This window comes from Dunckerocampus dactyliophorus, chromosome 4 (assembly GCF_027744805.1).
Source record: "Dunckerocampus dactyliophorus isolate RoL2022-P2 chromosome 4, RoL_Ddac_1.1, whole genome shotgun sequence".
Lineage (NCBI taxonomy): Eukaryota > Metazoa > Chordata > Actinopteri > Syngnathiformes > Syngnathidae > Dunckerocampus > Dunckerocampus dactyliophorus.
In genome coordinates, this window is record NC_072822.1 from 36,466,493 (window position 1) to 36,482,584 (window position 16,092).

The window sequence follows — 16,092 nt, forward strand, 5'->3', positions numbered from 1 at the left end:
ACTAATTGACAGACAGATGTATCATAGGTTATACCCTGGGGAGGCTACACCATGTATCTATGGCCCTCCAAAAATTCACAAGGAAGGGTTTCCCCTCAGACCCATTGTCTGTAGCATTGACTCTACCACGTACAATGTAGCGAAATATGTAAAAACAGTCTTATCCCCATTGGTAGGCAACACTGATCATCATACAGAGAACACAAAAGGGTTTGTGGCGAGCATCAAATACCTCAGGTTGGAGCCAGAGGAAACTTTGGTGTCTTATGATGTGACTTCACTTTTCACATCTGTCCCCACCTCAGCAGCCGTCTCGGTGGTGAGGAAGAGACTGCTCGAGGACTCAACTCTGCATCGGAGAACAAAACTTAGTGCTGACCACATCTGCCAATTATTGGAAATTTGCCTTAACACTACATATTTTCAGTTTAGAGGGAAATTTTACAGACAAATCCATGGTTGTGCTATGGGCTCACCAGTCTCACCCATAGTGGCGAATCTGTACATGGAAGAGATGGAGAAACAGGCTCTCACATCCTTCTCAGGGACAAAACCAAGGCACTGGTTTAGATACGTGGATGACACCTTTGTCATAATCAAAAAACAAGAAATTCAGTCTTTCACAGATCACATCAATGCGGTGGACACCAATATCAAATTTACTCGTGAGGACACTAAAGAGAACCAACTAGCCTTCTTAGCCTGCAAGGTAATTATAGGAGAGGACAGACAGCTACTTACAGAGGTCTTTAGAAAGGCCACACACACTGACCAATACCTGCTTTTTGAATCAAACCATCCACTACAACATAAACTAGGGGTTATTAGGACCCTCCAACATAGAGCGGAACAAATACCAACTAGTGCTGAGGGAAGGAAAAAGGAGACACAACATGTCCAGAGAGCGCTCTCAACCTGTGGGTACCCGCGGTGTGCTTTTAACAAATGTCAAAAGAAGAGAGTAGGGAAAGAAACCCAAAAGCCCACAGAAGCAAAAAGGAGAGGAGTGGTAGTCCCTTATGTAGCGGGGGTCTCCGAAAAACTCCAGAGGATCTTATGGCAACACAAAATTCCTACCTATTTCAAACCAGTAAATACCCTGAGACAAAAATGAGTGCATCCTAAAGACAAGGCTCCAAACCCACCACCATCCGCAGATGTCCATTTTTCTTTCTGACAAGAACAACTGGAGAGGCGTAGGGGCTCTGTGATTCCTCGATGATGCCGGTTGCTGAGAGGTCCTGAAGATGCCGTTTCAAGTCATCGAAGTCTGCAGGTGAGACACGCCTTGTTGTTCTTTGAACGGTACATGATCTTCCGGTTCTATGCGATGGGTGACCCCTGCAATACTGCCAACATCCAAATCATGTCTCGCAAATGCAGTGGGTCCCTCTTTCATGACTCTAGCCTCTATGTGCTCCTTCAGCTGCGGTGATATGGGGCTGTCACTGAAATCCAGATTGAGGGCATCAACAGCTGAGTTGACCTTTTCATCCCGGGACACCAGCAGGGAATATGCTTGCAGCTGAGACATTTCTGACAGGGTGTTCTGGTCAGAGAGCACAACAGGCACAGGCCAGTCAATTAAGAAACACTCAGCAATGGTTGTCTTTGGATGCAGCGTGATGTCACATTGGGACCTATTTTGTACAGCCAGTTTAATTTTTTTTTTTTTATTTAACCTTTATTTAACCAGATAAAAACCCATTGAGATCAGGATCTCTTTTACAAGGGTGACCTGGCCAAGAGGTCAGCAGCACACGTCACAAGTGATAAAATATACAAATCTAAAAGATTACATACAATGTATATTAACACACATACTTTGTAAAGTGCAAGTGATTAGTAATAAAATCCATAAAAAGCTATTTAAAACAAAGGCACTGTTCTGTGGTCTCACGCTCTTTGTCCAACAGCAAGGACCGAAAGGCTCCAAAAGGGATGAGTTCCGAGAGCTTTAGTTCAGCCTGTAAAAGATTCCACGCTGTGGGGGCTGCAAAACAGAACGCTTTCTTCCTCAGTTCAGTTCTCACATGGGGAACAGAGAGATGGAGGATGTCACACGATCGCAGGGCATACTGACTTTCAGTTCTCTGGAGTAAAGTACTTAAGTATGTTGGGACTAAGCCAAGCAGAGCCTTATAAATCAGGATCAGCCAGTGTGTATACCTATGCGCACTTAAAGAGGGCAGTCCTGATTTTACATATAAGTCACAATGATGTGTAAGACAGCCATGACCAGTGACAAACCTCAAGGCACTGTGATAGACACTGTTTAAAGATTGGAGACACTTGAGAGGAGCCCCCATATCCAGCACATCTCTGTAGTCAATCAGAGGGAGAAACGTAGCTGAAACAAGCAGTTTCCTGGCTCCAAGTGAAAAACAAGTTCTATTTCTATTAAAGAATCCGAGTTTCACCCTGAGTTTAGAAACTAATTTTGTAATGTGTGCTTTAAAGGAAAGCTCATGGTCAAGAAGGAACCCCAAATACTTATAATTAGAAACCAGCTCGATGGTGTTACCCTGAAGCATTACAACGGTTGGCATGTTTGTTGGTAACACACTGGAATTTGAAAAGACCATGAGCTTGGTTTTTTCTGTATTTAAAACCAATTTCAGGGTCCTCAGACGAGACTGAACAACATTAAAAGCAGCTTGTAAAAAGTCAAAAGCCTGAGTTAGTGAGGGTGAACAGCAATAAATAATGGCATCGTCGGCATAAAAATGATAAAATGCGTTTGACACATCAGTACACAGACTGTTGATATATAATGAAAATAAAATGGGACCCAGAACTGATCCTTGGGGCACCCCTTTCAACAAATCCAGAGTAGTGGAGGTGGATCCTGCCGCCTGCACACACTGAGTTCTGTTGGTTAAATAATCAGAAAACCAATCGGTGGCCGATTTTGAAATACCACTGCTGCGTAAGATTTCTACCAAGAGTCCGTGGTCTACTGTGTCAGAGGCTTTGGATAAATCTATAAAAAGAGCTACACAATGATTCTTACTGTCCAGAGCCTCTATAAAATCATTTAAAACTTTAAGACCGGCTGTAACAGTGCTGTGCTGTTTTCTAAAACCAGATTGAAACAAGGATAAAATATTATTTGACACTAAGAAGTCTGTTAATTGATCACTGGCGATCCTTTCAAATACTTTCGCTAATACACATAATTTAGAAATTGGTCTATAATTATTTAAATTAGAAGGATCGCCTCCTTTTAACAGGGGAAGAACGAATGCAGACTTCCAAACTTTGGGTATTTTATTGCTGATAAAACTCAGATTAAAAATATGCGCTAGAGGCTCGGCAATAAAATCAGCAGCCAAATTTAAGAAAAAAGGATCAACATTATCAGGTCCAGCAGCTTTTTTTGTGTCCAGCCTCCTCAAAGCACTCCGAACCTCAGAGGCAGTCACAGCAGTGAACTCAAAAAGACAGGTCATACCACCACTAACTGATGTTGGGACCAGGGGTGAGTTCACATAGGCTGGATCAGCTTTCGACAGCTCGGGATGTAAGGACTCAAACAAGGAGCCAGCAGAAATAAAATGATCATTAAAACAATTTAAGATGGCTTTCTTATCAGACACGGGTCCTGAATCAGAAATCAGTGAAGTTGGCAGGTCAGTAGTCCTTTCATGGTTAGTTGATTTTATGACCTGCCAAAATTTTTTAGGATCTTTTAGATATTTTGTTGATTCAGTCAAATAAAAATCAGATTTAGCTTTTTTGATTAAAAAAGTACATTTGTTTCGAAGTTGCCGAAAACTGAACCAATCTGCCTCTGATTTAGTTTTTCGAGCCCTTGCCCAGGCAGCGTCCCTATCCTTAAGGAGGTTTCCTAAATCAGATGAAAACCAGGGATTTTTGCGTCCCTTCACCCTAAATTTTCGGATGGGAGCATGCCTATTTATGATGCGACTGAACTCATCGTAAAAATAATTCAAGGCCAGCTCAGCATCGTTAAATAAGGAGATTCTGCTCCATTTAAATGCGGCCAAGTCATGCCGAAATGCTTGCACACAAAAATGTTTATAATCTCGTTTCAAGAGAATGTGTGGCTTAGATTTGGGGATTTTAGTATTTCTTGTTGCTGCAATGGCACAGTGATCACTGAGATCATTTGCAAATACACCTATACTTGTGTACTTATGGGGGGTGTTTGTTAAAATCAGATCAATTAAAGATGATTTCAAATGATTTTTAGTGTTTGGGCGGGTAGGAGAATTTACAAGTTGAGTCAGATTTAGAGTGTCACAAAACGATTTAAGGTTGTCTGATGATGAGGTTAACCAGTCGAGATTTAAATCTCCGACCAAAAGCAGCTCACTGACGTTTAACCCAGCTACAAACGATTCGAGTGAGGATAGAGCGTCAGGAGATGCAGAGGGAGGCCTATAGCACCCTATGATAGTGAGAGTCTGTAATTTGTTGTGGGATTCAGATTTTACATCCACGATCTGATTATAAACAATCAGACCACCTGGTGTGGGAACTTCATCAGTATCACCTACAAGCGCCTGAAAACCCTCAGGTGATTTAGTGTGGCAGCTGCCTTTCACTGTGCGAAGCTCACCTCGCTTTATGCGTACAGGTACTTTGCTACTGAGTGTCACACGCAGAACTTTCAGAAACCGTACCTTCGCCGTGTAGTGTTGATTGAGCCTTGCTGAAGGCTTCCAGTTGCTGTCGTTATCGCTCATTCTCTTTTGTTCAAGAAAGTTCCTCCTCGTACGACGCTACCGATCTTTCAAACAACGCGAATATTTCCTCCGCTGGCGCCATGAGTCGCTCCTTCACCAACTCCTTCAACATTGTTGAATGTTTTTAACTCGATAACGTCCCCCTTCGTCGCTGCAGCCTTGCTAACGTCTGCCTTTTTCTTCGTCGGCGGACACTTACGGCCGCAAGCATCCACGGTGTCAAACTGCTGCCATCCAGCGGCGGTGTTGAAGACTGCTCAAGTTGGGAGCTGAAGAAAAAAGAACAGCTACAAAGAAACAGCATCTAAAATCTTCTTTATTGCAAAGAACGGGTGTTTAATGACAGTCGTGGAAAATTGCCACAACGACAATCACATCCATGTTGTTCTCAACCAATCTGACTGAGTTTCTCAGAAATGCAAACCCAAACTGGACGGGAAAAGGTTTATTCTCCATTGTGTGTCAACATGTGTGCCATCAAGTTTTTCTTATGAGAGTAAATTTTACCACACACGGAACAACTAAACGGCTTTTCGCCCGTGTGCGTTCTCATGTGCACGTTCATGTTGCTCTTCCCAGAGAAGCTTTTACCGCAGAACGAGCAACAAAAAGGTTTCTCTCCCGTGTGCGTCCTCATGTGTCCGTTCAAACTGGCCCTCTGAGCAAACATGTCGCCGCAAACCGAGCAAATGAACGGTTTTTCTCCCGTGTGCGTTCTCATGTGCGTGCTCAAGGTGGAACTCTGCACAAATTTATCACCGCAGACCGAGCAACTGAAAGGTTTTTCCCCCGTGTGCGTTTTCACGTGCATCGTCAACGACACCTTTCGAGCAAACTTTTCACCGCAGACCGAGCAACCAAAGGGTTTTTCTCCCGTGTGCGTCCGCGAGTGTCGAGTCAAATCGCCCATTTTCAAAAATCTTTTGCCACAAACCGAGCAGGTCAAGCGCTCTTTGCCCATCTTCTTTTCAGAGCGTTTAAAGCGTGTGTCGTCGGAGCTCGTATCGCCTTCGCAGTCTGTATCGCCGCTGTAGTTCCCGTCTTCATCCTCGGGAGAGCGCGACGTTGCACCGTCGCTATCTGACAGCGGAGCTAAGAGGTTGTTTGCTTGCGGTTGGTCTTCGTGGTCTTCCGTCTTCACAGACATGACCGTCAGATCTGACCTGAGAAGGCACTCTCCCTCCTGAGTGGGCCAGACTTCCTCCACTTCCTCTTTCACGTGGGGGGTCTGGGGATCTTGCTGCGGCTGAGGGGGATGTTCTTCTTGATGACCAATCACCTGCTGGTCGCCTGCAGGACACAAACACACTGGAGGTCAGACATGACAGATATTGGTTGGTCCATTAACTCATTCAATCCCTTCAGTAACGACCATTTGGACTGATCTTTCAAGGCACACACAATATTGTGTTCTATGGCATTATAAACATGGAACCTACCAAAAGAAAGATTAGACTCCCGTCTTTCATCAGAAGAAAAAGTTTGTTTCTGCCTTTTTCCGTTCTTTAGTAATCAGCAGTAGAACATAGGTAAGTTTCAGGAAAATATCAGTTCCCAACTAAATAGCCCTTTTGTGAAAAGATACATTTCAAGCATAACTTTCACTTTGACACAAATATTTTTGCTTTTGTGACAGCTCAAATATCTAAACAACTAAATTTTGATGTAAAACAACACTAAAAAGGGTTGTTTTACATCAAAATAATAATTTATTTACAAACACCATCAACTACCGTATTTTCACAACCATAAGGCGCACTTACAAGTCTTACATTTCCTCCAAAATGGACGTGGCGCCTTATAATGCCTTATGTGTGCACCGAGTTCCAAAATCTGTGAATGCTGTTGTGTGACTTTGATGAGCGCTCCGCTTGACTGACTGTAAACATTTCCTGCCGACACGCTGCTTATATAAAGGAAAGGCGGACGTGAATGAGGACAGCATGCGGACGTTAAAGGGGGAAGGGTGGGCGTGAAAGAAGATTCTAAAGACACGCCCCCAGTAGGTACGTACATAGTGACAACATCGGTTTGGCTAAGGACTCCCAAAAATGACGCCTACGAACAGACAGGCTTATGAAGCACAGTTTAAACTGCAAGCTATCAGTTACGGGGAGGAACATGGGAATCGAGCAGCCGCAAGCGAATTCAGGATCAAAGAAACGGCGCCATATATCCATCCGGGCAAGGACTAACGTGGCGCAGCAACATCCGGCGGATTACAAGGAAAGCTGGTCATCTTCCGCTCCTCCTGCAGTAAAAACATTGCAGACAAACACATCCAGCCCAACTACATCACCAACATGGACGAGGTGCTGCTCACTTTCCACATCCAGGTGAACCACACAGTAGAGAAGGGGACCAGCACGGTAGATACACACAACGGGGCACGAGAAGTCGGGGTTTACTGTTGTGCATGGTTGCCATGGTAATGGTCAGAAACTGCCACAGATGGTGATTTTTAAGAAGAAGACCCTGCCTCAAGAAAAGTTTCCAGCCAGAGTCATCGTTAAGGCCAATCAAAAGGGCTGGATGGACGAGTAGAAAAACAGAGAGTGGCTGAGTGACGTGTACGGAAAGAGACCGGATGTTTTTTTCCACGCGTCCGTTGGTGGTGATGTCAAAGTGAAGTTGCGAGCGGCGTGGGAGCGATGGCGAACACAGCTTCACTCAGACTTGGAGGCAGCGCCATGCGAGTTACGGCACAATTTGTGAATGGATTGTGGATGCTTGGGCTAACGTGTCTGATGCACTGTTGTTGGAGCTTTCACGAAAGCCAGCATCATTTCTGAGGAGCCGCACGGCAACGAGACTGACTGACAATGACGACAGGGAACTTGCCGTGTTTGATGGAGAACTTGCCCTGCTGTTCATTGGGGATACAGAAGATGAGGACTTTGATGGATTTGTGGATGAGGATCAAAAATAACGTGAGTACATTGTTAAATACTTCAATAAAGTACAACCCAACTCAGTCTTGCCCCGCTGGCTTTTTAAAAACAAACGATAGCATGTATGCTAGCGTATGTAATGCATTTACCATGCCTGCGCCCAATAATACGGTGTGCCTTATGTTTGTGTTAAATACAGAAAGAGCACCTGTAACTGAGACTGCGCCTTTTAATACGGTGCGCCTTATGGTTGTGAAAATACGGTGTTTACAATTTTCACATTTGGAATGGAACTGTGTGTGTGCACGCGTTACAACCACAACATGTAACCTTCTGCACGCTACACTCCACGCTCTCTCACTTCCTCCTTCCTGTCATGTGTGATTCTTCAGTCACATGATCCCTGCCGGGCACTCATCAAATGCACGACTGCCACCTTTTGGCCGTTTTTACGGCTTAAAATTGCTCTGAAATGTTCATATATTAGTGCCGAATTGCATCATCACCTGTTTTTGTCTCTTGCACAAAAAAAACAACTGTAAAAAACGCACAAATACGTTGTTGGGATCGGGCGTTCGGGATTATAAAAAATGTTTAAATACTTTAGTGGTAAAAGAGTGAAATATTTTACAAGTGGGCAGAAAGAAGCTGTGCTGGTTTCCTTTTTATAATCGACATACATCACATTCAATGTTGTTTCTCTTATGCAATAAAAATAAGTATAATTTAACAAAAATTTTTGGTGTTTTGCAATTCAGCACCCCGAAATTTTTGGTCAAAAAAACTATTCTATAATTTTTTTTCTAACCACCTCCCCCGCTGGTTTTTCCACCAAGAAAACAAACCTTATTTTATTCATTTAAGTAAAAACTTACAAACACATTCTCATAATAAAGCATAAAAATTTAGTTTTGTGTTACATGTGATAATACAGGTAAAAATGTACAAAGAAAGCCCAGATTTTTTTTGTGGGGGGGGGCATTCGACGGTCCTTGCAGGCACTGTTGTTGCTGTGAGACGCTAAAGTCAAACTTATACTTACCAAAATCTGCAGCGAAGTGACCAGAACCGCATGGCGTGTGATCGCGTGGTAGATGTTGAAACACCTTCTCAGACAGCTAGCCGGGGCGACGTACTACCGTCATGTCCATTTAACAAATACAAAAGTGGTAAATACCGGTAAAAAAAACTGTATCTGGTCATTGTGTGTAATGGTTAACCCAGGGGTCACCAACGTTTTTTCTTGCGAGAGTTACTCTTAGAAAATGAAAATGGCCACGAGCTACTCATTTTTGTAGAAATGATTTTCATAGCTTATTTCAACCCAAACAAAGCAAACATGCTTGTTTTACCAAAACATTCACAAAATGCTGGTATCCACAACTCACATTTTATGTTTCAGAATACTTTTCTTTCTACTGTTCTCACAATATTAACTGAAAACCTGAATGAAAAGCAGGCTTGCGGGCACCTCATGTGGTTGTGGGGGGCTACCCAGTGCCCGGCACCACGTTGGTGAGCGCTGGGTTAACCACTTTGAGGCGCCCTCTAGTGGTGGCCAGAACGCTTTGTTTCCGCATGTACTGCATTACTCCAAAACATGCATCTAATTAAAGGCAGGTTCGAGTTAAACTGTTTAAAAACCTGCCATTTTGTGTGTCAGTTTGCTCTGTCTCATGACTGTACAACCGGGACGATCGAGGATTACCCTTGCTCACCGGGTCTTTTTATTTATCACCGACAACCACCGTCCACACATACAACCATAGGAGTGGGCCCTGAAATCCGGTCCGTCACTCCTAATACGTCCGTGTCAAACACAAACAACAGTAACAATTGCTATTGTTGTTCCTGTTGATGAATCGATGTGAAACGTCTTCCACAAACAAGAAGAGTCCCTATTCAGCCTTTGCGGATCGATTATAATAAATAAAAAACAAGGCAACTCGAGCAGCTCTGCCAACAAGGTGTCCCTTTTTTATCTTTCATTACGTGGGCAACACTACTGTGGGGTGAATGAATGACCGCCATCTTGTTCGACTTCCTGAGTGTACGTTGGCCGCCATCTTGGATGACATATTCGCAACATACCTGTGATATGGAGAAAAATGTCCTTAATGTCATCTCCGTATATTTGCGACAGGAGGTGTGTTCAAAGAGAAGTAGGGCGTGTAAATATACCTTCAATTTGGAGCACAAACTGAGTCTTGTAAACAGCCTCGAGTTGTTGTCGTTGCCGCTCGTTCTCCTCTCTCGTCCGAGAAAGTTCCTCCTCGTACGACGCCATCGTTCTTTCCAACAGCGCAAATATTTCATCGGCTGCCGCCATTAGTCGCTCCTTCACCAACTCTTTCAGCATTTTAAAAAAAATGTTTTCAACTCGATGACGTCCTCCCCTGCCTTTGACTCGCGTTATTGTAGCAACAATGCAAACTTCCGCCTTTTTCTTCTTCGACGGAGATTTAAGGCTTGTAAGCATCCGTGACGTCAAATTTTGCCAACCTGCGGCGGAATTGAAGATTGCTTTTTTTGGAAGAAGTCCAAGACACTTGTACTTGGACAGAGTGAGGAGAAGAAAAAAAAAAAAAAAAAAAAGAGTGCTGCAGAGAGGCCGCATTTGAAACATTTGTCTTCATTGCAAAGAATGTGCACAGTTCTTATTTCACTTCATTTGTTACAGTACTAAAGTAAATTGCCTTAACACAAACACATCTTCATAATTATGCACTTCTGTAGTCTAAAACTCCACCATCCACGTTGTCCTCGACCAATCAGACAGGTGGACAGGGGTTACTTCAGAGATTATTTAAAGTTTGGCAGCTGCTGCACACTAACTTGGGAAGTCCAGGGAGTGTGGTATCTCACGCACACACACACACACAGCATCACTTTCTAGGTGGCCTCTCACATCAAACATCACTTTTTATCAATGATTTGACAACCGTTTGGCACAACGTGGCCAAGAAAAAGCCTTATTCCCCCTTGTGTGTCAGCATGTGTGCCCTTAAAAAGATATTACGTGAAAAGCCAACGCCACAAAGTGTACAAGTAAAAGGTTTTTCCCCCGTGTGCGTTCTCATGTGCACGTTCATGTTGCTCTTCCCAGAGAAGCTTTTACCACAGAACGAGCAACAAAAAGGTTTCTCTCCCGTGTGCGTCCTCATGTGTCCGTTCAAACTGGCCCTCTGAGCAAACATGTCGCCGCAAACCGAGCAAATGAACGGTTTTTCTCCCGTGTGCGTTCTCATGTGCGTGCTCAAGGTGGAACTCTGCACAAATTTATCACCGCAGACCGAGCAACTGAAAGGTTTTTCCCCCGTGTGCGTTTTCACGTGCATCGTCAACGACACCTTTCGAGCAAACTTTTCACCGCAGACCAAGCATCCAAAAGGTTTTTCTCCCGTGTGCGTCCGCGAGTGTCGAGTCAAATCGCCCATTTTCAAAAATCTTTTGCCGCAAACCGAGCAGGTCAAACGTTCTTTGCCCGTCTTCTTTTCAGAGCGCGTGTCGTCGGCCCTAATATCGCCGCTGTAGTCCCTGTCTTCGTCCTCGGGAGAGCGCGACGTTGCACCGTCGCTATCTGACAGCGGAGCTAAGAGGTTGTTTGCTTGCGGTTGGTCTTCGTGGTCTTCCGTCTTCACAGACATGACCGTCAGATCTGACCTGAGAAGGCACTCTCCCTCCTGAGTGGGCCAGACTTCCTCCGCTTCCTCTTTCACGTGGGGGGTCTGGGGATCTTGCTGCGGCTGAGGGGGATGTTCTTCTTGATGACCAATCACCTGCTGGGCGCCTGCAGGACACAAACACACTGGAGCTCAGACATGTCAGATATTGGTTGGTCCATTAACTCATTCAATCCCTTCAGTAACGACCATTTGGACTGATCTTTCAAGGCACACACAATATTGTGTTCTATGGCATTATAAACATGGAACCTACCAAAAGAAAGATTAGACACCTGTCTTTCATCAGAAGAAAAAGTTTGTTTCTGCCTTTTTCCGTTCTTTAGTAATCAACAGCAGAACATAGGTAAGTTTCAGGAAAATATCAGTTCCCAACTAAATAGCCCTTTTGTGAAAAGATACATTTCAAGCATAACTTTCACTTTGACACAAATATTTTTGCTTTTGTGACAGCTCAAATATCTAAACAACTACATCAACATAAACAACACTAAAAACGGTTGTTTAACATCAAAATAATAATTTATTTACAAACACCATCCACATCCACATCCAGGTGAACCACACAGTAGAGAAGGGGACCAGCACGGTAGCGATACACACAACGGGGCACGAGAAGTCGGCTTTTACTGTTGTGCTTGGTTGCCATGGTAATGGACAGAAACTGCCACAGATGGTGATTTTTAAGAAGAAGATGCTGCCTCAAGAAATGTTTCCAGCCGGATTCATCATTAAGGCCAATCAAAAGGGCTGGATGGACGAGGAGAAAAAGAGAGTGGCGGAGTGACGTGTACGGAAAGAGACCGGATGTTTTTTTTCCATGCGTCACCGTCCTGTTAATGGTAAAGGTCAAAGTGAAGTTGCGAGCAGGGTTGGGAGCGATGGATGACAGCTGGCGAACACAGCTTCACTCAGACTGGGAGGCAGCGCCGGGGGAGTTGCGGCACAATTTGTGAATGGATTGTGGATGCTTGGGCTAACGTGTCTGATGCACTGTTGTTGGAGCTTTCACGAAAGCCAGCATCATTTCTGAGGAGCCGCACGGCAACGAGACTGACTGACAATGACGACAGGGAACCTGGCGTGTTTGATGGAGAACTTGCCCCGCTGTTCTTTGGGGATACAGAAGATGAGGACTTTGATGGATTTGTGGATGAGGATCAAAAATAACGTGAGTACACTGTTAAATACTTCAATAAAGTACAACCCAACTCAGTCTTGCCCCCGCTAGCTTTTTAAAAACAAACGATAGCATGCATGCTAGCGTATGTATGCTGACATCCATCATGAACAACACCTCTCACCCGCTACATGACACTGTTGTTTCCCTGAGCAGCTCCTTCAGCACCAGACTGTTACACCCACGGTGCAAGGAGAGGTTCCGCAGGTCCTTCATACCGACCGCTGTCAGGCTCTACAACACCTGCACCACCTGAACCATGTTGTAGTCACTATGTATTCTTTACACTGTTCTCTTTACTTGTCTTGCTGCTGTAACAAGTAAATTTCCCCGCTGTGGGATAAATAAAGTACATACATACATACATACATACATACATGTAATGCATTTACCATGCCTGCGCCCAATAATACGGTGTGCCTTATGTTTGTGTTAAATACAGAAAGAGCACCTGTAACTGAGACTGCGCTTTTTAATACGGTGCGCCTTATGGTTGTGAAAATACGGTGTTTACAATTTTCACATTTGGAATGGAACTGTGTGTGTGCACGCGTTAAAACTTCCCCACAACATGTAACCTTCGACGGTCCTTGCAGGCATCGTTTTTGCTGTGAGACGCTAAAGTCAACCTTATATTTACCAAAATCTGCAGCGAAGTGACCAGAACCGCATGGTGTGTGATCGCGTGGTAGATGTTCAAACACCTTCTCAGACAGCTAGCCGGGGCGACGTACTACCGTCATGTCCATTTAACAAATACAAAAGTGGTAAATACCGGTAAAAAAAACTGTATCTGGTCATTGTGTGTAATGGTTAACCCAGGGGTCACCAACGTTTTTTCTTGCGAGAGTTACTCTTAGAAAATGAAAATGGCCACGAGCTACTCATTTTTGTAGAAATGATTTTCATAGCTTATTTCAACCCAAACAAAGCAAACATGCTTGTTTTACCAAAACATTCACAAAATGCTGGTATCCACAACTCACATTTTATGTTTCAGAATACTTTTCTTTCTACTGTTCTCACATTATTAACTGAAAACCTGAATGAAAAGCAGGCTTGCGGGCACCTCATGTGGTTGTGGGGGGCTACCCAGTGCCCGGGCACCACGTTGGTGAGCGCTGGGTTAACCACTTTGAGGCGCCCTCTAGTGGTGGCCAGAACGCTTTGTTTCCGCATGTACTGCATTACTCCAAAACATGCATCTAATTAAAGGCAGGTTCGAGTTAAACTGTTTAAAAACCTGCCATTTTGTGTGTCAGTTTGCTCTGTCTCATGACTGTACAAACGGGACGATCGAGGATTACCCTTGCTCACCGGGTCTTTTTATTTATCACCGACAACCACCGTCCACACATACACCCATAGGAGTGGGCCCTGAAATCCGGTCCGTCACTCCTAATACGTCCGTGTCAAACACAAACAACAGTAACAATTGCTATTGTTGTTCCTGTTGATGAATCGCTGTGAAACGTCCTCCACAAACAAGAAGAGTCCCTATTCAGCCTTTGCGAATCGATTATAATAAATAAAAAACAAGGCAACTCGAGCAGCTCTGCTAACAAGGTGTCCCTTTTTTATCTTTCATTACGTGGGCAACACTACTGTGGGGTGAATGAATGACCGCCATCTTGTTCGACTTCCTGAGTGTACGTTGGCCGCCATCTTGGATGACATATTCGCAACATACCTGTGATATGGAGAAAAATGTCCTTAATGTCATCTCCGTATATTTGCGACAGGAGGTGTGTTCAAAGAGAAGTAGGGCGTGTAAATATACCTTCAATTTGGAGCACAAACTGAGTCTTGTAAACAGCCTCGAGTTGTTGTCGTTGCCGCTCGTTCTCCTCTCTCGTCCGAGAAAGTTCCTCCTCGTACGACGCCATCGTTCTTTCCAACAGCGCAAATATTTCATCGGCTGCCGCCATTAGTCGCTCCTTCACCAACTCTTTCAGCATTTTAAAAAAATGTTTTCAACTCGATGACGTCCTCCCCTGCCTTTGACTCGCGTTATTGTAGCAACAATGCAAACTTCCGCCTTTTTCTTCTTCGACGGAGATTTAAGGCTTGTAAGCATCCGTGACGTCAAATTTTGCCAACCTGCGGCGGAATTGAAGATTGCTTTTTTTGGAAGAAGTCCAAGACACTTGTACTTGGACAGAGTGAGGAGAAGAAAAAAAAAAAAAAAGAGTGCTGCAGAGAGGCCGCATTTGAAACATTTGTCTTCATTGCAAAGAATGTGCACAGTTCTTATTTCACTTCATTTGTTACAGTACTAAAGTAAATTGCCTTAACACAAACACATCTTCATAATTATGCACTTCTGTAGTCTAAAACTCCACCATCCACGTTGTCCTCAACCAATCAGACAGGTGGACAGGGGTTACTTCAGAGATTATTTAAAGTTTGGCAGCTGCTGCACACTAACTTGGGAAGTCCAGGGAGTGTGGTATCTCACGCACACACACACACACAGCATCACTTTCTAGGTGGCCTCTCACATCAAACATCACTTTTTATCAATGATTTGACAACCGTTTGGCACAACGTGGCCAAGAAAAAGCCTTATTCCCCCTTGTGTGTCAGCATGTGTGCCCTTAAAAAGATATTACGTGAAAAGCCAACGCCACAAAGTGTACAAGTAAAAGGTTTTACCCCCGTGTGCGTTCTCATGTGCACGTTCATGTTGCTCTTCCCAGAGAAGCTTTTACCACAGAACGAGCAACAAAAAGGTTTTTCCCCCGTGTGCGTTTTCACGTGCATCGTCAACGACACCTTTCGAGCAAACTTTTCACCGCAGGCCGAGCATCCAAAAGGTTTTTCTTCCGTGTGCGTCCGCGAGTGTCGAGTCAAATCGGCCATTTTCGAAAATCTTTTGCCGCAAACCGAGCAGGTCAAATGTTCTTTGCCCATCTTCTTTTCAGAGCGCGTGTCATCGGCCCTATTATCGCCGCTGTAGTCCCTGTCTTCATCCTCGGGAGAGCGCGACGTTGCGCCGTCGCTATCTGACAGCGGAGCTAAGAGGTTGTTTGCTTGCGGTTGGTCTTCGTGGTCTTCCATCTTCACAGACATGACCGTCAGATCTGACCTGAGAAGGCACTCTCCCTCCTGAGTGGGCCAGACTTCCTCCACTTCCTCTTTCACGTGGGGGGGGCTGGGGATCTTGCTGCGGCTGAGGGGGATGTTCTTCTTGATGACCAATCACCTGCTGGGCGCCTGCAGGACACAAACACACTGGAGCTCAGACATGTCAGATATTGGTTGGTCCATTAACTCATTCAATCCCTTCAGTAACGACCATTTGGACTGATCTTTCAAGGCACACACAATATTGTGTTCTATGGCATTATAAACATGGAACCTACCAAAAGAAAGATTAGACACCTGTCTTTCATCAGAAGAAAAAGTTTGTTTCTGCCTTTTTCCGTTCTTTAGTAATCAACAGCAGAACATAGGTAAGTTTCAGGAAAATATCAGTTCCCAACTAAATAGCCCTTTTGTGAAAAGATACATTTCAAGCAAGAGAGGTATAGAATCCACTTTGTGTCAAAAAGATATTTATGACATGTCTTGATTGATTTACGACCCATTGTCATAAAAGTTAATGATATGGCAATAAAACAATA

At 44.2% G+C, this 16,092-nt stretch overlaps 1 protein-coding gene across 5 annotated transcripts; it reads right to left on the reverse strand.

The window, feature by feature from the left end:
- Positions 1 to 5,010: 5,010 nt before the first annotated feature.
- On the reverse strand, positions 5,011 to 15,367 carry LOC129179564 (zinc finger protein 771-like). 5 transcript variants are annotated; one of them, XR_008570001.1, is made up of 4 exons: positions 14,247 to 15,367; positions 9,785 to 11,393; positions 8,646 to 9,694; positions 5,011 to 6,002 (listed from the first exon to the last, which is right to left on the reverse strand). XR_008570001.1 is itself a non-coding variant. In XM_054772962.1 (3 exons), the coding sequence occupies exons 1-3, from the start codon at positions 14,422 to 14,424 to the stop codon at positions 5,789 to 5,791; spliced, it is 519 nt and encodes a 172-aa protein (XP_054628937.1). In that variant the 5' UTR covers positions 14,425 to 15,367; the 3' UTR covers positions 5,011 to 5,788. The 5 variants fall into 5 exon arrangements, 2 of the variants coding, with proteins under 2 accessions (XP_054628937.1, XP_054628936.1); XR_008570000.1 differs by having other exon boundaries at positions 6,152 to 9,694; XR_008569999.1 differs by having other exon boundaries at positions 5,011 to 9,694.
- Positions 15,368 to 16,092: the final 725 nt, after the last annotated feature.

What these genes read in the sequence shown, in the direction of transcription:
- LOC129179564 (XM_054772961.1), bottom strand. Translation starts at nt 10,229, where the DNA reads ATGTTTCAAATGCGGCCTCTCTGCAGCACTCTTTTTTTTTTTTTTTTT. An exon ending in GTTTGTGCTCCAAATTGAAG is followed by an intron (nt 6,003 to 9,784) that starts GTATATTTACAC and finishes TGTGTCCTGCAG; the next exon opens with GCGACCAGCAGGTGATTGGT.